The sequence below is a fragment of the Suricata suricatta genome, chromosome 1 (assembly GCF_006229205.1).
Source record: "Suricata suricatta isolate VVHF042 chromosome 1, meerkat_22Aug2017_6uvM2_HiC, whole genome shotgun sequence".
NCBI classification, from domain to species: Eukaryota; Metazoa; Chordata; class Mammalia; order Carnivora; family Herpestidae; genus Suricata; species Suricata suricatta.
In genome coordinates, this window is record NC_043700.1 from 50,167,222 (window position 1) to 50,189,050 (window position 21,829).

Here is a 21,829-nt window from a genome sequence, read left to right on the forward strand (position 1 = left end):
GCGGCCTACAGCAGTGGTGGCGGAGCGGCGGGCGCGGGCCTCGCCGGCCGCGAGCAGTACGGGCGTGCGGGCTTCGCAGGCTCCTACTCCAGCCCCTACCCAGCTTACATGGCCGACGTGGGTGCGTCCTGGGCCGCGGCCGCCGCCGCTTCCGCCGGTCCGTTCGACAGCCCGGTTCTGCACAGCCTGCCCGGCAGGGCCAACCCCACCGCCCGACACCCCAATCTCGGTGAGTACGGAGCGCCAAGTACCCGGGCGGGTGGGCTACCGGAACAGGCTGCCCTGAGCACTGTTGGGGGCATTTAATAATTTACCAGTATGTGTATGATAGGGATGCATGAGTTTCCAAGGAAAACAAACTGGAAGACACAAGCTGGCGGTGGCGGCACGTTGGTGGCGGTGAAGGTCACAGGCCCAAGAAGTCCGTATTTTGTTAAGTGAGAGAAGGCCTACTTTCTAATGATTTTCTGAAAGAGAACTGCAAGGTGGCAGGGTCTGTCTGAGCGTGTCCCCAAGCGGCCCGGGATGTCGGGTATGTCTGTGCCTCGTAGATGAGCGCAGGCGGCCGACAGGCTCATTGAGGAGCTGGGAGGAGCAGCCCCGGGAGCCCTTGATGGACAGCACTAGCGATCGCGGGGCATCTGCTCCCATTTCCTCTCGGCCCTCCCTTAGAGTCCTCAGCAGGGAACTGATTACATTGGCTAGGGCCCAAGATCTTCTGGGCCATTTGGCGGCCCAGTTGGAAGATCCTTCGGAATGGCAGATGATTTTCCTGTCGGGATTTCACACCTGGAACAAAGGAGGGACTGGAGCCGCGGAGGTGGGTTGAACTGAGGCTCGCACCTTGCGGGTGCCTCGGGGCCACGGCGTAGGCGCACGTATTCTGCCCTGCGCTGGCGTGCCGCGCCACTTGTGCGGGGTGCACTGAAAAAGCGCATGCCCGGTCAGCGTCCGGGAACTCGGGAAGCCAGAGCGCCTTCTTTGTGAGACCTGACTTAAGTAGAGACTTTGCAGCAACCTCCTCTTGTTTGGAGGGCTGGAGTTAGAAATAATCGTAACGGGCGCGATTGAATATTTCCTGTGAAATGTCAGACCTGGGACGGACGGCATACCTGTGCTCCCCTGCTCCGATTTACAGTTGAACAAAATGAAGTCTGAGAAAGGGTCCGGGTGCTTGGCTCTGGGAGAGAAAGGGAAGCGGCAACCCCTGGTTCAAAATGTAAAAACAAAACAAAACAAAACCCCCAGAACCTATGGTCTTGTCGAATTTCTGGAAGGGACAGGAACGGGTTTGGTTGGAGGCGGCTTTTGGCGGGGGAAGTGAAGCCCAGACCTGAGAAACCAAGTTAACGTTTATTGACTACCTACTAAATGCTAAATCTTTCTGCATTTGTTCTCACTTTGAAGAGTAAAGCCTGTCCCTCTCAGGTTTCCAGTCTTAAGCTGGCTCCGAGAAGGGTCCCGGCTTTGAAGAGTTTTTTAAATTATCCTCTGACCCTGGGTGGCCAGGGAAGGTCCCCAGGGAGGTGCAGCCAAATACACATCCCAGGTAAACTGATTAACCGTGGAAGTGGCGCCGGGGCTGGGTCTTCGGCTCCTAGTTTCCCCCTCCCCCTCTCGGGGGAGCCAGACGGCACCCCCTGGGGGAGGAGGGGCCACTGACTCCCGGAGCCTTTCTAGAGGCCCAGAGTGAGATAGCTGTCTTGAAGCATCTCCATACAATGGCAGCCCGAGGTGGGCGTGTTGGGGAGGGGGTGGGGCGCTGTGGCCCCGCATTCTCGGAACTCCTGCGTTCTAAAATTCTAAGAGTACACTGTACATACTGTGTGCCAGCCAGTTTGACAATAAATTATATTAAAATAAACAAAGCTCTCTCTAGAACTTACCTTTTAAAATAGGGAGAGAGGTGACGACTGGGTGGCTCAGTCGGTTTTGCGTCAGACTTTGGCTCAGGTCATGATATCCCGGTTAGTGGGTTCCAGCCCCGCGTCTGGCTCTGTGCCAGATGTGTCTCCCTCTCCCTCACAGCCTCTTTCGGATGCTGTGTCTCCTTCTGTCTCTGCCCCTCCCCTGCTCGTGCTCTTTCTCTTTTTAACTCTTGTTTGAAAAAAGTTTTAAAGGGAGAAATGGCTCCCATAGTTCCACTTCTTTAACTCGTGGGAGGGAGTGGAGAGGTTGCTTCCTAACCCCTATCACCTGGATTCAAAAGCCAAAGATAAAGGATGCTTTTCTGGTCTGGAGAGTCACAACCAAAACAACGTTAAAAAATACACGTACATATACATATTGTGTGATGCACACAGTATTTAAATTCTAGAATGTAACCCATAACACCTAGCAGACTGCTGAAGTCGGTAATGTTTCCCAAATTTAAGGGTCAACAAATGGCAAGCTGACCTGCAGGGAGCACCTCATCATGGAGAAGTGTGGCCTGTCTTCCCAGTACTCTGCCCTGTGCCATTAGTTCAGGAAGCCCCACCTGAAGACAGTCCTTGGGTCTGGCCTGGCAGCTGGATTGTCTCACCTGTACAGTGTGTTAAATGGTCAAGCCAGGAAAGCTTCCCTCTTATCTTTGTGAGGAAACATGAGGCATGTGGAGTGTGTTGGCATTCACGTCTTCGGTGCCTTGTGCAGGTGGCACTTACAGGAAAGCAAGCTAAGTTAAAAGCAGGGCATGCAAATAAATATGTTTTATATATACATTCCTCCTATCACATGGACCCTCCTATAAATGCCTGGTAGCTCTATCAGGGACCAACACTGACACATTAGCTGATGCTGAGTGCTGGGAGCATGGTGGTAAGTGATTACCAACTCCATGATATGTATCAAGAGCTTGCTGTATGGAGCTGCCACTGGACTGTCAGATGGCGATACTGTGTGGAGGTATGGCACCTGGAGCTCCAGCGTGGATTCCATTCCAGGTGCCTGTGTAATCTTGGACAAGTTACTTACCTCTCAGTGCCCTTTCTTGTTCTGTAAAATGGGATAATCCTAACTGCTTTCAGTGTTGTCTTAAATTCAAAAAATAAGATAGTGTTTGTGAAGTAGTTGGTTTTGGCCCCTATTTTATTAAATTGCTACTCACTATCATGTACAGGGACCTATTTTTCTGATTTCCCTAGGACTGAGGGGTTCCCCAGGTCTTGAGATTTTCAGTATTAAACCTAGGACAGTCCCCAGTAAATTGGGATGGTTGGTTACCCTGAACAGACATGAAAATGGGTAAATGGCCCAGTAGCATGCTGCGGGAATGATCTGAGAGCAAAGGAGAGAAGACAGAAGTGGTTCTTTCTTCTGTCTGGGAATCTGGAAGTCTTCACCCAAGTGGTGTCACCTGCGTTTGGTCCAGAAGGGTGAGTGGGAATTTGTCAGGAAAAGCCAGGCACCTGCAATTTGAAAGAAAGGAAAAGTTACACCTCCATTTGCCATCACATCTTCTGGTACTGTGAAATAACCCAACGCAGCTTGGTTTTTGTGAAAATAATATATTTACAACCAGACATAAAAGCACACAGATGAACTCACTTCTTCACCTCAGAAACTGTTGTCTATTTCAATGAGAAGAACTAAGAAAACAGCTTTATTTTTTTCATGAAGTATTAATTGCTTCAGTGTTAACAAGAGTTAGTATCTTTACAGGGTTCTTATGTTGGTTACCGGAAAAGACAAAAATCAAAGTGATAAAAGCTAACAAGGGCCTCTGTAAAAGACCTGCACTTGGGTTGGAAGGAATTATTCTGCCTTGACTGCAGTGTACATGAACTTCAGTTCATTCCCGGTTCAATATGAGCCTGACCCTGAAACAACTGTTGAAATCATTAATGAGGCTGCCTTAATGGAATTATGTGACCTAACTGAGGGCAGGTACAGAGTCTTACTCATATTTAAGTGCCAGGCACATGCTGGGCACTTGGCAAATATTTGAGTAGAGATCTAGGAGGCACTCGCCACAGTACTCTGCCCTGGTCAGCATACACACAGTGGCTGCTTCAGAGACCCATTGGGGAGCCTCAGGTACCTGTGAGCAGGGTGGAGGAGGGTTCTGCAACCCTTGTGACACCCCCACAACTGTTTGAGTGGGAGAAGTCGTGGGATGGTTGAGAGAGAGAGAAGGACCGTGTAAAAATACCTAAAAGGTATTTTAACATTTAAAGGCCTTTTAACGTCGTGTTCCTCCTCCAACAAGTGGACATTGGATTTGGCAAGAACACCTTTTGACACATGATTGTAGTTGTTGAAATGGAATGTGGAAGCTGGAATGTGACTTCTCTTCATACCAATCCCCAGGGCACTGAAAGTGCTTAAGGAGATACTGGGTTGCCACCTGCCAGTGGAGCTGGGCAGGGAATTTCTTGATTTTCAAGGGCTAAGGTCTCTGTGTGCACGTGAAATGGCGAGAGCAGGGCAAGATGGCTGTCTCCTTTTCAAGATCCCAATCAGGGTGGTTACACAGATGTATCAATTTTTCAAAACTCATGCTGGAAATATGCTATTAAAACAGAAGTATGGAGGCACCTGGCTGACTCTGTCGGAAGAGTGCATGACTCTTGATCTCAGGGTTGTGCGTTTGAGCCCCGTGTTGGGTGCTGAGATTGCTTAAAAATAAAATCTTTCAAATAACAAATAAAAAAGCTTTGCGCAGTGGCAGTATCGTAGCCAATGAGGTTTATCCGAGGCACAATTATTGCTAATTGAAAACTTTTCCCAAATAACAAATAAAAAAGCAGGAGTGCTTTATTGCATGTACATTATACCACAATGAAGTTGATTTTCATGTTAATGAATGCTTGCAAATACTTAAGGCAGCAAGGAGACAATGGGAATTATGTGTAAATAAGCCACGAAGGAAATAGCATTGTGATAGATGTTACTGGAAAGCTGTGAAAGTATGTTTTATGATGAAATAATTCTTTTGAGGAATAGAGAAACAAGCAATTACAGTATTGTCAAAGGATCTCAACATTTTTAAGTCGTTTTAAGGGTTAAAAAAATAACACCGTGAGGTGCATGTATATCACCGAGTGTTACCCGAATGGTTCCTTTAAAAGCTTTGTCTCATTCGTGGTGTTTCGAGAGTTTGTTTATGGTCTAGGGCAGTAGAAAACTCTGAAGCGTTTTCTGGATCTTCTGGGGACTGCTTATCAATTAAGCCAGTTTCTTTCAGAGCCAGTTCATTTATATAGGGGAACTTTGTAAGATCAACTCTTAAGTAGCTTGTTTGGCTAGAGAATGATTTGTCAGTCTTTGAGAAAACCAAAGTTGTTTAACTTTCCGGTTACCACCCTGAGCAGGTCAGTCAGAGTTGAGGCTGGTCTGTGGTGCTAGATTGAGAACCAATTAAATGGGAAAGGTGTGTGCGGGGTGGCCAGGGGTGTGTCACCGCTTCCAGTGAGATCTGTCACCTGCCCAATTGTGTCCCATCAAAAGGTCAAGCCACATTTGCCAGGCACTTTCTTTCTAAGCACTCAGGTGGAATGATGCACAGGAGACAGTTTTAGATAACACTTTCTTCTGTATCCTTTCCTTTTTTTTTTTTTAACTTTAATGAGCTAAGAAAACAAACATACTCGGAGGTGTGGGGAAACAGGAACTCTGATACCTGTGGGTGGGAGTGTAAATTGGTACAACCTTTCTGGAGAGCCCTTGATGATATCCAACAAATTACAAAGTAGATACCTTGACCCAGAAATTTAACTTCGAGGAATTTATTCTGCAAACATACTGACACAGATGTAGCCCTGTTTGTCATAACAAAAATTGGAAATAACCTAAACGTGCATTATCAGGGGACTGTTTGTATCGAGGGACTGTTTGTAAAACTATCACACAGGCTTTAAAAATTGGGAAATTCATTATGTAATGGTATAGAGTTATCTCCAAGATAATTATAAGTACAGGATGTATATATTGTATATTACTTGTGTAGCCAAAAAAAAAAAAAAAAAGGGAGAAGAAAAGGCACCTGGGTGGCTTAGTTGGTTAAACTTCTGACTTGGGCTCAGGTCATAAGCTCATGGTTTGTGGGTTTGAGCCCCGTAATGGTCACTGCACTGACAGCTAAGTGCCTGGAGCCTGTTTCAGATTCTCTGTCGCTCTCTCCCTCTACCCACCCACCCCCAAAATAAATAAACAAACATTTTAAAAAAGAGAGATGAAAGGAGTATATGTATTTGAAAATATTTAATTTATCTTTGGGAATATTTGCAAGGAATTTGTAATGTCAATTGCCCCTGGAGCAGATAACTGAGTAGGTGATGGATAAGGGTGGGGAAAGCACTTTTATCACATATGCCTTAGAATCTTTTGAATTTTTAACCAACTTAACCAGTTTTTAATAGTCACTTCTATACTTCTTTATTAGCCACTTAATAAGGAAATACATTTAAAATATAGGGAAGTTAAATATAAGGGATGTTATTTTTTATTATTAAAAATTTTTAAATGTTTATTTATTTTTGGAGAGATAAAGACAGAGCACAATTGGGGGAGAGGCAGTTAGAGACGGAGACACAGAATCAGAAGCAGGCTCCAGGCTCCGAGCTGCCAGCACAGAACCTAATGCGGAGCTTGAACCCATGAATTGTGAGATCATCTTGAGTCAAGTCAGACGCTTAAACGACTGAGCCACCCAGGTGCACCTACTTTTATTTTATTTTATTTTATTCTATTTTATTTTATTTTATTTTATACTTTACCATCTTAGCCATTTATAAGTATACAGTTCAGTAGTATTAAGTATATTCACATCATTGTGAAACAGGTTTTCAGAACTTTTCATTTTGCAAAGCTGAAATGCAATACCAGTTAAACAACAGCTCTCTATTTCCTCCTCCCCAGCCCCTGGTAACTGCCATTTTAGCTTTTGTCTCTGTGAATTTGTCTACTTTAGGTACTTCATGTAAGTGAACCATATAGTATTCATCTTCTCATGACTGATTGCACTTGGAATAATATCCTCAAGGTTCATCCATGTTGTAATGTGTCCTGTGGTTTCCTTCCTTTCTGACTCTGAATGATGTATATATCACAGTTTTCAATTCATTCATCCATCACGGACACTTGAGTTGTTTCCCCCTCTTGTGAATAATGTTGCTGTGAAATATTGGTGTGCAAATGGAACCTTGTGAATTTTGAGCCTTGCGAATATATTACCAATTTATAAAAACCACATTAAACCAGTTACTAAGGAGACATACAGCATTCATGAATTAACTTCCTGGGAGTCCCTCTCTTTTTGTTTAAAACAGGCTTCTATATTTAGAGTTACGGATGCACAGGAAAAGTACTGTATAATGTAAATTGTCATTTATTGAATTTAGCTTTTTTTGGTTTTTGGTTATCCAACAGGAGATTGCTTTACTGAGAGGACAAAAAAACCCTTATCCTACCCTCAGTAATGTCTCTTGGCAGCAAATCTCAGCAATTTTCGGGTTTCTGGCATTGGAGGCACAAATGTAGGTGCCTTTGCCTAGTACCGTAGTTCTCTCTCAGGGTATATCTGGCCTCGAACCAGAAAGCACTAAGGCAGCGATAGAGAGTACTAGAAAAACAAATGACCTTCCCCCAAGGCAAGGTAAGTCTTTTAACCAGTTCCTTTTTGTCTGTCCTTTTAAGGCATTGCTCTGAATTTAGAGCTGAAGCCTGTTGCAAATGTTGCTGCTGCTGTTTGCATACGAAGAGGAAGGTGTGCTGGTCTTTCCTTTGCCTTGCTCTTAGAAGGGGGTGATTCTTGCAGGCCCCTGGATGCTGCTGCTTTTAGAACTGGAAGGGGCCTTTTTGATACCTGAAAGTATTTGCGGGTGACTTTTTTGGTCTGCTCATCCTAAATAAGGTGTAGGTGATAAAGCCCTCTCATGGTTTGAGAATAGATATCACTCTATTCTGTTGACTTTCTATGCACTCTGACCTGGTCTCATGTAACACCTTCCATGAAGGATTATTTAAACATTTTATTGGCCATATATCTAGCTATTTCTTTGTCTCCTTCTAAAGAAAGTAAGGAAGATAATATGAGTGGGATTATAATAGGAATGGCCTCTGCTCTGTTTTCATTTGTACAAAATAAATGTACAAGTCTGGATACATTAACGTTTGGAAACTAGGTAACTTTTTAGGGATAGTAGCTTATATCTTGTGCTCTCTCTATATGCTTGTATCTTGTACTGTATGGATGCAATTTATAGATAGTAAGTTGGATCCTTTATCAAGCATAAATGGGGAAGTTGTCAGGTGATAGGGACTTTTAAGTCCTTGAGGGGCAGATATAATCTCCATTTTGCAGAAGAGGTAACTGATCTTTAGAAAAACGAAGTAATTTGCCCAAGTTCCCAGTGGTAGTAAGCAACAGCTCTGGCTTAGAATTCAGGTAAGTCCCATTTCCAGGACTTCCGTGTTTTCCTTTCATTTGCCTTTGCATTTACCAAGATGAGGGCGCATATCTCTTCAGGACAAGAAGGTGTGTGGTGGTTGAAGGACTCGGATGTTAGTGTTTTTAGTTACTTGGTCTCCCTCTCCCCTATGGAGTTTTTCCTCTGTGTTCCAGCTTCCCATCAATAATTCCCAGATGCAGTATCTTCCCCAGTGGCTTTCCATCTCACTCTGATACTGCCCACCTTGCACTTGGGGAGTGCTGTGTGAGGAATCCCTGCCTTGCATCAACTTTTTTTTCAGCCTCCTGATTCTCTCGTGCAAAGATCTAAAGAGACACTTCCCAGAACTCAGACCCTCCAAACAAGAGGATTCTCCTATTCTGGGGCAGGAAGGGGGGGATTGCTGGCCGCAAAAGTAGAGAAAACCATATGCTGCTCTCAAAAATCCTTTCCTGAAAGAAACATAGAACCATCTCCATATTCCCTTTCCTCTGAAGATTCAACGGTATTTGTGGTAGGAGCAGAGAAAGGATGGGAGAAAAGCACTGTAGTAGCTATGTTTTTAGTAAAGATGAGACTAGGGGCTGGGGGATGGATGAGGACAGTGAATAAAACCTCAGGCTGGAAGAGCCCCGTGGAGTTGGGCTGAGCTGAATACAGATGCAGCCAGTGGAAGGCTTCACGTTCTGGCAGGGGGCCTATGGTTTTATCTATTACTGCTCTGTAATCAGAATTGAGCCAGGATATTCAAGCCTCTTATCTGAATGAAGGGAATTTTGTTCTCTGGTCTTCGGCATTTTGCAGGAGTCCCAACATTGACTTCATGGTTCTAAATATCTTTTTTTCCACCTAAGGAGGAATATAATCCAGAGAGGTAAGCCATTTCATACATTTAAAGTCATTGAAAAGCCCTTGCAAGTGGAATGTGAGTTTTTCACTCTGTGTTGAATTGTCCCAGATACACTTTATTTTGGAGGATGAGAAATCAAGGAGACACCACCAGAATTTGGTGGAGTATTAAACCATAGGCTTTGGGATTCCCTAGTTGCAGATCATAGAAATTGAATTTGGTCCTTATTTTTTGAATCTTCCCTTTTTCCTCCCAGTTTAAAGCTCCATTTTTACTTCTAGAAATCCAGTCAAACTTTATCACCTCCATTCAGAATTGATCAATAGCAACTGGTGAGCAGGTTAATTATAATCGCAGAATAAACGCTGAAGTCTCAAAGTTCACCACTTTTGCAATGTTTCCAAACCCCTCGGAGACCATGCCAAGAGACTCTCATTGACCCATTCAGAGCAGGTGTGGGAGTTTGAACCAGGGCAGACAATCGGATCTGATTCAAGACAACTCAATTTGGTTTCTTATCTGCAGCTTTTCCTATCTTACGATGTCTGTCATTGCAGATAAAAAAAAAAAAGTTGAGTCAATTGAGCTGGGAAATGGCAAGTTATGTTTTCTTCTGATAAAAGTTTTCTGGTTGTTGTTTTATCAGATCAGGTTGAAATTGTATGTTTCTGTCAAGGTCTGCAATGACCTTTTCAGATATTTTATCAGGTATTAGGTGGGGGAACCTTTTTTTTTTCTTTCTTTCTCTTTTCGACCTAGCAAAGAATGACCTGACTTCCAAGATCATAAATCAAACCTGGTAAAGAGAGGCAATAATACAAGTTACCCCTCGAAATTGGCTAGGTGGGGAGAAAACAAACAACAAATAAAACCTTTCCCTAGCACATAGAAAGAACTTAACTTGACCCTAAATAAAGAATGTGGTTCACATGGAGTACACACTTAATAGGAAAATAGAGCTCATTTGAAAAAAGAAAATTGTTTTCCAGGTCAAAGTTGGCCTCAGAAAAGCAAATACTGTTTTTTCCCCCAAATAGTATCAGTAAAACTGAATTATTCTTCTTTTCTTAAACTCCATGTATGTTTAATATGGAAAAATGAAAAACTCCTATAAACCAGTATGCAAATAGTTGGTAATCTTAGCACCCAAAGATAACCACTGTTAGCATTAATCCTTGACTTCTTAGTTACCACACATATGCAGGTATGTGTATACATATATATTTAAACAGTCATAAAAGTTACTGTTTAGTTATTCCAACATTGAAGAAAGTTTTTAAAGATCAGTGATCCAGACTGACTCCTAAAGTCAGACCCCCCAACTAGACCAACAATGGGAAGTCAGCAGAAAGAACCCCTAGTAGTAGCCAATCAAATGGGAGAGCCATGTGAAAGAACTTAGTTTTTTAATCTTCTGGTTTATTGTGGATAATAGCCAAGAAATGTGAGCAGTAGCTTTCAACCCATTTTTTAGAAAGGGAAGTCAACGAGGTGAAAGCATGGGAGTCTGGCACCAAGGGCCCCTAGGACTCTGTCCTGTGCCCTCTTCTTCCTGCTGCACAAGTTCAGACAGCTCACTGTGCCTCTCTTAGCTTGAGTACCTGTGTTTGTAAGGCTAAGATCTCAGGCCAGGAGTAGTGAGAAGGATTGCTCTGGTGCCCTTTGGGGTATTTGGGATCCAGGGTATTACAGCGCCCCCAGGATAATAGTTCATGTTGACTTTGTCCTCATACCACAGCTACCCTAGTAACTTGTAACCTTCGAGAGCGTGGCTGGGCATCACACGCAAATGCGTGCGGTCTCTGTAACACAGGTTTCCATGGCTACCTGCCTGCCTCATTTTAAGCAACAGTATCTGTGACATTTTGGGGTTTGATGGGCAGTTTTATTTTTTATTATACATAATAAAATACCTACTAAGATGTAAAAACAACTTTTGGAAACCATGTGTTGAGTTACCTCAGGGTTGGTCTTAGTTTACTTTTCTTTTGGTTTTGCTTTTCTGTTATTACTAAACCCATGCTGTGTCCAAGTTTCTAGGAGCCTGTGGAGATCCACAGAGGGTAGAGCTCCATTTCAAACACCAGTCAACCAGCCAGCAAGTATTTTTGCCTGCCTCCTGTGAGCGGGGCACTCAGGCATTGGAGCTCAAAAATGAACAAGATGGGGGGCGCCTGGATGGCTCAGTTGGTTGAGCATTTGACTTTGGCTCAGGTCATGATCTCACGGTTTGTGGGTTTGAGCCCCGCATCGGGCTCTGTGCTGACAGCTCAGAGCCTGGAGCCTGCTTCAGATTCTGTGTCTCTTTCTCTCCCTGCCCCTCCCCTGCTCACACTCTGTCTCTCTCTGTCTCTCAAAAATAAATAAATGTAAAAAAAAAAAAATTGAACAAGATGGTCTCTGCATCCCAGCAGCTTATGGTGTGGTGGGGAGATAAGAAGTGAATGTGCCCCTCTCTGCCTAGGGAGAGCTCTAGCAGAGTAAATCTGGGTTCCCTGGGTGCCCTTAGGGTTCTGAAACTGGTCCTGCCTCCTCAGACCAGGCTCCCTGGTGGAGGGGACTCCTATGTTGTGTCCTGAACAGTGATTATGGGGGTGCTGCGTAGCAGGGAAGGATGCTACAAGCTGAGGACGTGTCTGGAGTCTGGCTGTTCGGCCATGTGGGTGGAGGGCAGGAGGCCGGGAAATAGCTGAGGCATGTAAAGTGTTCGAACTTGGCCTGAGTGAGAGCAGACTTGAAAGGAAAGGAGCACAGTGGCAGGATCTGAGTGGCATTTTGGATGTATTGCTTTGGCTAGAGTGTACAAAGGCTGAAAACAGTGGCTCTTAGTTTTGTTTTTGCCTCACTATGGCGAGGCGATCGCTGTCTTCCCTCCATTCCCAGTTAGAGACGGGAAGGAGGTGCATGCTAGGGGTTATGTGTATGTGTGTTAGCAGTAGGGCACAGTGTGGCTGTGTGGTCTGTGTCTGGGCTGAGGTGGAAAGAAGGGGCAAAATGCCAGACCAGTGCTAGTTCCTAAGCCAGATGCTTCCCTGCCCTGAGAAGAGGGATGTGGCTAATCTGCCCCTGGAGGCAGGGTCCCACTCTCTTTTGCAATCCCACCGGCTTCTGGTATTATCTCTAGTGGAGAAGTGGGTGCCAGGAGTGGCCTCCAATTCGAATATGGATAATTACAGGGAACAATACTGTTTATGCAGGTATGCATCACTAGACCCCATAGGATGGATTAGCCAGAGCACCTACCTCCCAGGAAGTTTAGAGGTGAAGACAAAGATTTTAAATTCAATTCTTGCCTTTTAAACAGGTTTTGTAATGTTAAGTTTCAAATGTATGCAGAAGTAGAGAGAAATGTTCAGCCCTCAGTTTCAACAATATCACCTCCTGACAAGCTGTATTTTATCTGTATGCCCCCCTTCCCTCCATTTCAGATAACTTATCACTTCATCTATAAATACTTCTGTATGTGTCTCTAAAAGATATGAGAAAACTTAAAAATATATAGAGTTCAATGCAGTATCAGTCTGATTTGAATTAACTATCACTCTTTAATATTAACTATCCAATCATTGTTCAGATTTCCTGCTTGTCTAATTTTCTTAGATTGTTCAAATCAGGTCCATACATTGCCTCCGTTGAGATGTCTGTCAAGTTTCTTTTAATCTATAGGTTCCCCTTTCACCCTTTCTTCTTTTTCTTGCAGTATATTCACTAAAAAAACTAGGCTCTTCCTGTAGTTTTCTCACTGTACAGCCTAGATTTTGTTGATTGCATTTTCTTCACAACATTTAACATGATCGTCTGTCCTGTTTTGTTTTGTTTTTAAATTTATTTATGTTGAAAGAGAGAGAGCACGTTTGCATTTGCTCAAGTTGCTGAGGGGCAGAGAGAGAGAATCCTGCAGACAATGCAGAGCTGGAAGTGGGGCTCGAACTCCTGAACCTCGAGACCATGACCTGAGCTAAAGTTGGATGCTTAACCAAGTTGGCCAGCCAGGCGTCCTCTGTTCTGTTTTTCACATAAATCTGTAATTGGAAAAATAGGCTTGATCACATTCAGCAGCTTATCGATGGACATTGCCTAGGTCCGTGAGTACATTAGCGCTGGCAAATGGTAACATCATTTACTAGCTGGACTATACCTGTAACAGTAAAAAGATACATTTCAGTTTCCCAAATATTTGGTTACCCTGAGGTACAATTTGTATGGGAAAGGCAGGATGAATGCTTGTTTCTTTCACTTTACTTTTCAGTGTTCAAAATAATGAATTAGTTTTCTGACATCCTTCAAAGGACGGATGACCAATGACTTTTTTTTTTTAGTATTATTAAGAACTCAGAGATTTAAATATATATTATGTGTTATAATCCACGTAGCTAGTGTCCTAATTGATTGTTCTGTCTTTGCCAGTGAGAACGTGTCTAAATTGGGCTCCCAAGTTCTTCTGACAACATCGTAGGTTGATCCTTTCCTGCTTTCCATACCACAAAATATTCCAAGCTCTTCTTAGCATTTTCTCCTCCCAGACCTGGATTTAGCCTTTTCTCTAGGAAGCCCGTGCTCCTCTAATTTAAACATCACTTCTAGAGCTAGCTCTGTTGGTTGTGCTCTTCGTTATTGGGTTAGCCATTCAGTAGAGAGTTTGGAAAAACTTCCAATATCCCACCCGAAGATAAGATAGATAAAATACATCATGTGTCGATACCATACTTCCGATTGAAATTAGGCTAAAATGTTTTTATTTCCCTTTATGCATCTTTTTTTTTGTGTGTTTACCTGTGCTAAAATATACACACCATAAAATTGACCATTTTAACCATTTTCAGTGTATGGTGCTGCCAAAGCGAGCACTCACCTTAACCATTTTTAAGTGTACAGTTCAGTGGCGTTAAGTGCATCCACATTGTTGTGCAACCATCACCACCAGCCCTCTCCAGAATGTCTTCCCCACCTGAAACTGTGTATCCATTCCCCCCTCTCCCCAGCCCCGCTCAGCCACTGTTCTCCTTTCCCTATGAATTTGATACTAGTTACCTCATATAAGTGGACTCATCCAATATTTGTCCTTTTGTGTCTGGCTTATTTCACTTAGTGTCATGTTCTCCAGGTTCATCTGTGCTGTAGCGTATGTCAGAATTTCCTTCCTTTAAAGGCTGAATCATATCCTATTGTATGTATATACCACATTTTGTTTATCCATTCTTCTGTGATGGACACATGGGTTGCTTCTGCTTTTTGGCCATTGTGAACCAATGCTGCTGTGAGCACGGCATACAAACGTCTGTTCAAGTCCCAGCCTGTAGTTCTTTTGGGCAAATACGCAGCAGTGGAATTGCTGGATCGTATGATAACTCCCTGTGGTTTGGGGAACCATCATACTGTTTTCCCTGGGAGCAGAAACTTTTTACATCTTCCATGCATCTTTATAGCTGTACATCTTTTTATCCACACCAAAAATTATATCCTTAACAACCCAACATCATTTCACATTTGCTTTATGCCATGACATCCACAGAGTCTCAGAAAAAGAACACCAACACTTTGACAATCTGTTACTGAAAGCAGTTTTGTCTGTTCGTTAGGTCATTCCTTGCCTCTTGTCGTCAGGGTTACCTCCAGTGTTGCCAGCTTTTTGGCTTTGTGCTCCTCTTCAGCTACATGAGCTGGGTTACTCCTGGTGGACTCCCCCTGCCTCTTGCCTCTTGATGCAGGGCTCCACCCTAGATGGCCATGTTAAACATTTTGGACATTATCACCCATATCTCAAGACTCTTCCCAGCACTCCAGCAGGCTGCTTCCATTTTAGAGACTGATAAGGTTCACACAATTGGGGCCAGACATGCAGGGGCTTGAAATCAGGCAGAGGAGTCCAGGGCTTTATGAATCGAGGGCAAACATATTGAATCAGTAAATTGAGAATATGTACACACAGCAGGGCATGTACGTGTGCGTATGTGCGTGTGTGGGGGCTGGCTGGATGGTATGGAGACAGAAAGCAGGTGGCTCAGTGAGAGGCCGTGGAAGTGTTCTGTAGCCTGGAGAATGAATGAGTAAAGGCAAAAGACATGGAAAGAAAGGCAAGAGAAAAATCACAAGGCCAAATTGGCCAAAGAAGGGTATGGGTGAAAACAGTAGTCCTTACCTTTCTTTTGAGTCTCTACAGCCATAGTTTGAGGAGAAAGAGGTGTGGGAGGCGTGTGGACTACTGCCATGCACCTCTCATCCTCCCAATTTACCCGGGCTGGGGGTGGTTGCCCACCTGGAAATTGAATTTGAGTTTGCTTCATGTCTTTCGGATTTTGAGCTGTTCCTCCATGTTGTCACAGAGAGTCACTCCTGCTGTATAGACCTTTCGCCTCGCTGATAATCTCCTGATGGGGGTGAGGGTGGAGGTGAGGGTGGGAAGGAGGGGACACATCGGAGCATATGGGACACGAGGTCAAGGCAGAAGTCCTGGAGTTGAGGCCTCACTTCACTGCCCAGGTATGCGGACCAAGTCTGGTCATTCCTTCATGTCTTTGGGGTTCTGCTTCCCCATCAGAAACTCATACCATTTTGTTGTTGTTTGCCTAGTACCTTGGTTTGCTGGATTGAAAAAGTCTGAACTAACTTGACTAGGGTGTTCAGTAAATTGTCGAGTGCAGTTTCTCACCCCCATGGTCCCATGTAAAGCTTCCTCTGTGGCCCAGGGACCGGGAAATCTGATTAATCACTTTCCCCTTCTGCCTGGCAGCCTCTGACTGCTGGGTCAGCCTGGAAAATAAAAGGCACTTCTAGGAAGGGCACTGGGCAGGAACTGGGAATCTCTTATTTGACTGCTTTCCTATGGAGAGAAAAGCAAATTCTGTCTTTCTGGAAAGTCCCTTGGGTTTTACCGCGTAGGCTCAGTAGGTCTTGGTCATTGACAGGAAGGCCAGGATAATTGGAGCTTCTGAACCTAGCTCTTGACTCTGGAGGAGCAGACTTGTTGGTGTCTGTTACGGTGCTGAGAGCATGGACACCGGAGCCCGGGCACTGGGAATGTGTCATGACGTTAGCCATTCTTACTCAGCACCTTGGCAACCATCTAGTATCTGGTGGTCTCACTTTTTTCTTTCTATCCTAATAATTCCATAATGGCTTTTTATGCAGATGGCTTTTTTCTCTTGTTCTCACTTCCGAGCCCATGGAAGAACTAGAAACAAGCAACGAAGAGTCAAAGAATGCAGGTTCATACTGCCTGTTGGAAGCAAACAGGGAGCAGAAGGTGGATCTTGTGCATGCATGAAATCTGGAGTGGGATCTCTCTTTGGAATCTCTGCAGTGGGCTTATCTCTGCAGGCAGCCTTTGACGTGTCTCCGGGCAGAACTACCAAGAATCCAACAGCGCCAGTGTTCTCACTGTATCTTATGGTGCTATCTTTTTATTTGGATTATAGTTCCCGTGGCCTGGAAGTGTTTTCAGGGTAGATGTCATTCATTTTAGGGCCCAGGTTACAATGACATGGTAAATACTAAATGTTCATTATCTGAAAAGACAAAGTCTGGAATTCATCAAAAATTACACGTATGGGCCCTCAGGCTCACATACTCACACCTGCAGTCTGGCCCTACTGAGACTTTGAGTGGGAGCAGAGGATGCATCCCTGTAAAAGGAATCTGAGAGACAGAAGTCTAGGGATGAGCATGTCCAGTTTTATATAGAGAGAGACCCGAGATGGAGTGGAGGGGAAATGAGATTGAGGGGTTGTAAGAATCTTGCAAAGGCAGCCAAAATCTAGAAGGCCAGGAGAGAGAAGAGCACAGAAGACCCCAGTGGTTTTCTTAGAGGTAACAACAAGGAAACAGCACGTACGGGTGCAGCCAGTGTTGTGGATATGGTGGGTCTGAAGCACGGGCGACGGACCTGCAGGTGAGATTTCAGGAGGCAGGTTATGTGAGCTCGAGTCTGTGAGGTCATCACTCGTACTGAAGCCTTGGGAACAGGAGAGACTCCCTGTGGTATTACGGAGAGTGACAGAGGCAGAGAAGCCCTACTGGAGGCAAGAGGGGAGTGTGGGGCAGTCTGGGGTAACAGATGCTGGTAAGAGGAGCTAAGAAAGGAAGCTGAAAAACTGGTTAGGTGCCCTCCATGTTTTACCTTGTAAAAACCACCTGGGCTCATTTCCTTGATCCTGTGGTGCTCTGCTGGGCCCTGATGGTGCCCCCTTGGGCTTCCTAAGGCCCCCCCAAAGTCTTCACACCCTATCAGTGTTCTGGCCCCAGAACCAGATCAATTATAACCTTTCCCTGCCAGTTTACAGAGAGTTGTAGAATTTTTGGTCATTGAGTTTGTCCAGAATCCAGTGTTTTCCCTTCTCTGCACTTTACATAGATTCCCAAGATCCTGCTAAGAGAGCCTCTTGAGGCACCGGGGAGTTTTGTGTATATGAGCAACTGCCTCTCAACTTCACCCTAACACACAGGCTCAGGAACTCAGAGTCTCTGTAGAAACAAACTCTCCCGTCAGACTCTGTTTAAAGGGTGTAAGTGCCTTTTGATTTGGGTAGGAGGTTGATCTCCCCCTGCCTGAAGTGCTTCACAGAAGTGACAAGACACTCTCCTTCGGGGAGTGTTGATATTAAGTTTCCTGCCCTGTGTAAACACATCTCCAGGAATGGCATTAATAAAGGGGACCCTTTCCCCGGGACAAAACAGAAGGGGCAGTGAGGGAGGAAAAGGACAAAGAAGATGGATCGGCTGGTGAGGGGAGAGATGACCATCTAACCAGCTGTTTGTGGTGAAGGCAGAGCCCATTAGCCAGGCTTACTTGTGTCATTTTCAGAACTATGGCTTATAATATTATTTTTTTTAAATTTGTATTCATTTCTGAGAGACAGAGACAGAACATGAGTGGAGGAGGGACAGACACACACACACACACACACACACACACACACACAGAATCCTAAGCAGGCTCCAGGCTCTGAGCCGTCAGTGCAGAGCCTGATGTGGGGCTTGAACTCACAAACTGCGAGATCATGACTCAAGCCAAAGTTGGACTCCCAACTGACTGTGCCACCCAGGCGCCCCAAAACTGTTGCTTATATTCCTTGTTGGGACCTTCAACTCTTTACCTTTGGCAGCTGATAGTAGGAGGGGCAGAAGAATCTTGTATTTAAGGTCTGGAATCAGTACCTGATTTAAAATTCTAGTTCTTGCAGTGTTACTCAGTTTTTGTATCCATATGATTGAATAGAAGCTTCTTTGTAGTATTATTATAATAGGAAATAATGTTCATAAACCATGATATTTGATGTGCAGGAAGTATTTTTAAATATTAGTGATTAGTCATTCATTAGTAAATGTTTGCTGTTATCATTAAAGGGATCATTCAAATAGGATCTTTTCGGTTCCACTAATAAAGGGTTAAGTTGCTACCAAGTTGAATTAAATGAGTGTTTTTTTGTATTAGAATTTGCTCTCATTCTCAGTATTAATCTATATTCAGGAACATAAACGCCACATCCAACTTAGTGTCTATAATTCCTTCTACATAGAGGGGCCCTTTACATAAGCAGAGTCTAATTAGGGTTGTAGATACCTACAGAATGACTTTTGTCATAGCTTTAGAACATTTTAAGAATCGTTCTAAGGGAGTCTGAACGAGCTGTCTGCCTCCAGTGAGATCTAAACAAAAGGAAAGAAACGCTCCTGGGAGGTGCTCAGAAAGGCTTGTGTGGCCGCTGTCCGCGAGGGTGTGCGTGTTCTGAGAAAGTCCTGAGAGGGTCTGTGCCTTGGAATCTCTGAGAAAAGTGAGACCCCCTTTCACCGTGAATTGCTCCCTAGAGTCTTTCCTAGGGTCCAGATGTTAACCGAATGGTTAACGTTCTTACGGTGCTGTAGCTGTTTGCCGAGAAGCAGGGGCGAGCTGAACGCGTTGTGGGTTTCTGCCAGGAAATGCGTCTAATTCTTGGTGGCTGCCACAGTGTGACAGGGTTTGGAGAAAGCTAAGAAAAGGAGTTGCTTATTAGCTTGTTTTGTGGTGGTTGTAATAACCCAACACATATGCCTTCCTGGGCGTTCCTCTCTGGCTGGAGTCAGGATCTAGGTTTCTTTATGCCTCTGTTGCCCCTGGAGGAGTGATCACTTCTGCGAAGATGGACACCAAGTCCCCGTCACCCCTCCAGGAGAGAGAGAGGCATAAAGAAACCTAGATCTGACTCCAGCCCATAAAGCAGCCAATGCCCTCCCGCATCCCCGTGTCACCGATGGTGCACGCCCTCCCATTTCAAGGAATTGCACTCACGGGGGCCACCAGACAGACTCCTGAGCAGCTCTGTCAGGTCTGGGCTGCTCGGGCAGTCTTCTCTCCCTCAGGACCTTGCTGCCACAGGACTTTCAGCCTGGCTTTTCTGCAGCTACTGCTACCTCTGAGCTTCTCCCTAGAAGACTGAGTCTTGGGAAGACTCCGCCACGGGGAATCCTCCCAGCTGGGTCAACAAATAGTAGCCAGAGTGGTCAAGATCTGGTCATCTTGTTTTGCTGTTTAATACAGAGCTCTAAGTTTGTTCCTGATTTTTAATTTTTATTTTTTTGTAAAGATGAATACATTATTGATTAAAAAGAGAGAGATACACGGTAGCCAAAAGGTGGAAGCAGCTCAGGTGTCCATGGACGGATGAATGGAATATTTGTTCAGAAAGAAAGGAAATGCTGACGTATTCTCTTCTACAGCATGAATGAACCTTGAGAACATTATGCTCAGTGACATAAGCCTGTCACAAAAAGATAATTTCTGTATGATTCCACTTGTATGAGGTACCTAGAGTAGTCAGATCCATAGAGACAGGAAGTATAATGGGGGTAACCAGGGGCTCCAGGGAAAAGGGAGTTGTTTAATGGGCACAGAGTTTCAATTTAGCAAGATTAAAGAGTTCTGGAGATGGTTACACAGCAGAATGAATATACTTAACACTATTGAATTGTACATTTAAAAATGACTAAATGGTAATTTTATGTCACGTATATTTTACTGCAGAGGAAAATAAAAAATAGAGAAAGAGACAGTATAAAAGCTTCACCAGGGGCACCTGGGTGGCTCAGTCGAGCGTCTGACTCTTGATTTTGGCTCAGGTCATCATCTCATGGTTTGTGAGTTCGAGACAACACAGAGCCTTTTGGGACTCTCTCTCCCCCTGTCTCTACTTCTCCCACACTCAAGCTCCTGTGCTTGCTCACTTGCTCTCTCTCAAAATAAATAAATAAATAAACTTAAAACCTTAAACAAAAGAAATAACATACTATGTAATTTACTGCAAGTTTTATTTTTTTGCCTATTAATAGGTTTCTGAGTTTTAATTATGTTGATAAATGTGGCTGTACTTAGAGTTACTTTTCTAACTTTCCAATTTTACTAATATATTCAATTTTTAATTTCCTTATTGATATATGTTTAGATTGTTTTCAATTTTTGCTATAATAAATGCTGCAATAGGCTTCCTTGTCCCTATCTGTTTATATACATAAGAAAAGTTTCTCTAGGATGTATTAGACATGTTATTGACATGTTCAAAAATATATTTATAAAGCACTTATGTTTGGTTTTGGTTCTGTTTAACAATATTACAGTCAGTTTTGCTCCATTATGCTATAGCAAACTATCACCAAATCTCAGTGGCTTTCTCTCGTAAAGATATATTTTTTGCCTCCCCACGTCACATGCCAGCTGCAGGTTGGCTGAAGTTCTGTCATACGTGCGGGCTTCACTCTGGGATCCAGGCTAAATGCACAACCTCTACCTGGGTCACGCCAGCCTCCTGGCAGGGGCCAACAAGCTATGTCAGAACCACATAGTGGTCTTTGAAGCCCATGCTTGAAAGCTGCGTAAGTAGCTTATACACTTCTAGTCACATGTCATTAATCAAAGCCAGTATCATAGGCAAGCTTCTGTCTAAGCTTATGATATAATCCTCCCCCAGGAAGGGCCTCCTGGGAAGAACAGTGCCATTTGCACACAAATGGGATCATCCCAAAAAACTTCTCTGCACTTAGTGTCTTCATGGAGGCACATCTATTGGCATGTTCTCCCATATCAGTACAGATCTACCTCACTCTTGTAAGAAGATTTATGAGTTCTGTATTTTAAAGGTACATGACACTGTGGGGCACCTGGCTGGCTCAGTTGGTAAAGCATGGAACTCTTGTGAGGTAGAGCCCCAAGCCGGGTGTAGAGTTTACTTAAAAAAAAAAAAAGTACAGGACACTTACATTCTAGTCCATATTCCCACAGTTGTTTAGCTCTCCCTTGATATTTGAAAGGATTTAATGCTTAATGCCTGTCCTTATATACCACAACCTCCCCATTTCTTATGCCTTGGCTATATTTTTGCAGGTAATTTCTGACTATGCATGCAAGAGGGCTGTGATGAACATCATTGCATTAATTTCTGTGCCATTTCCTGTTTATTTTCGTTTGTTCTGCTTTCTGATAGGGCAACTTCTCCCCTGTGGTATTTATAAAACTTATCTGGGCTATCCTTATTCAGTGACTCTTCCATATAAATTTGCCACTCAGCCTGACCAGCTGCGTTTAAGAAATCCCGTTGGGAAGTTTGCTGGGAACACATTAAAATGATAGATTTGCTTGGGG

The 21,829-nt window shown here is 44.0% G+C and overlaps 1 protein-coding gene and 1 non-coding gene across 2 annotated transcripts in view; both read left to right on the forward strand.

Moving 5' to 3' along the window:
- The window catches only part of GATA4 (GATA binding protein 4), a 51,139-nt gene that overhangs the window by 5,040 nt on the left and 24,270 nt on the right, over positions 1-21,829 (forward strand). The window contains exon 3 of the mRNA XM_029938649.1: positions 1-229. This exon is cut by the window's left edge and continues 22 nt beyond it. Within this exon, the coding sequence (XP_029794509.1) occupies positions 1-229 (229 nt within the window). The remainder of the gene's footprint in view (positions 230-21,829) is intronic.
- On the forward strand, positions 4,634-4,773 carry LOC115302926. The gene has a single exon (XR_003913723.1). It is a non-coding gene; the product is annotated as a U4 spliceosomal RNA (small nuclear RNA).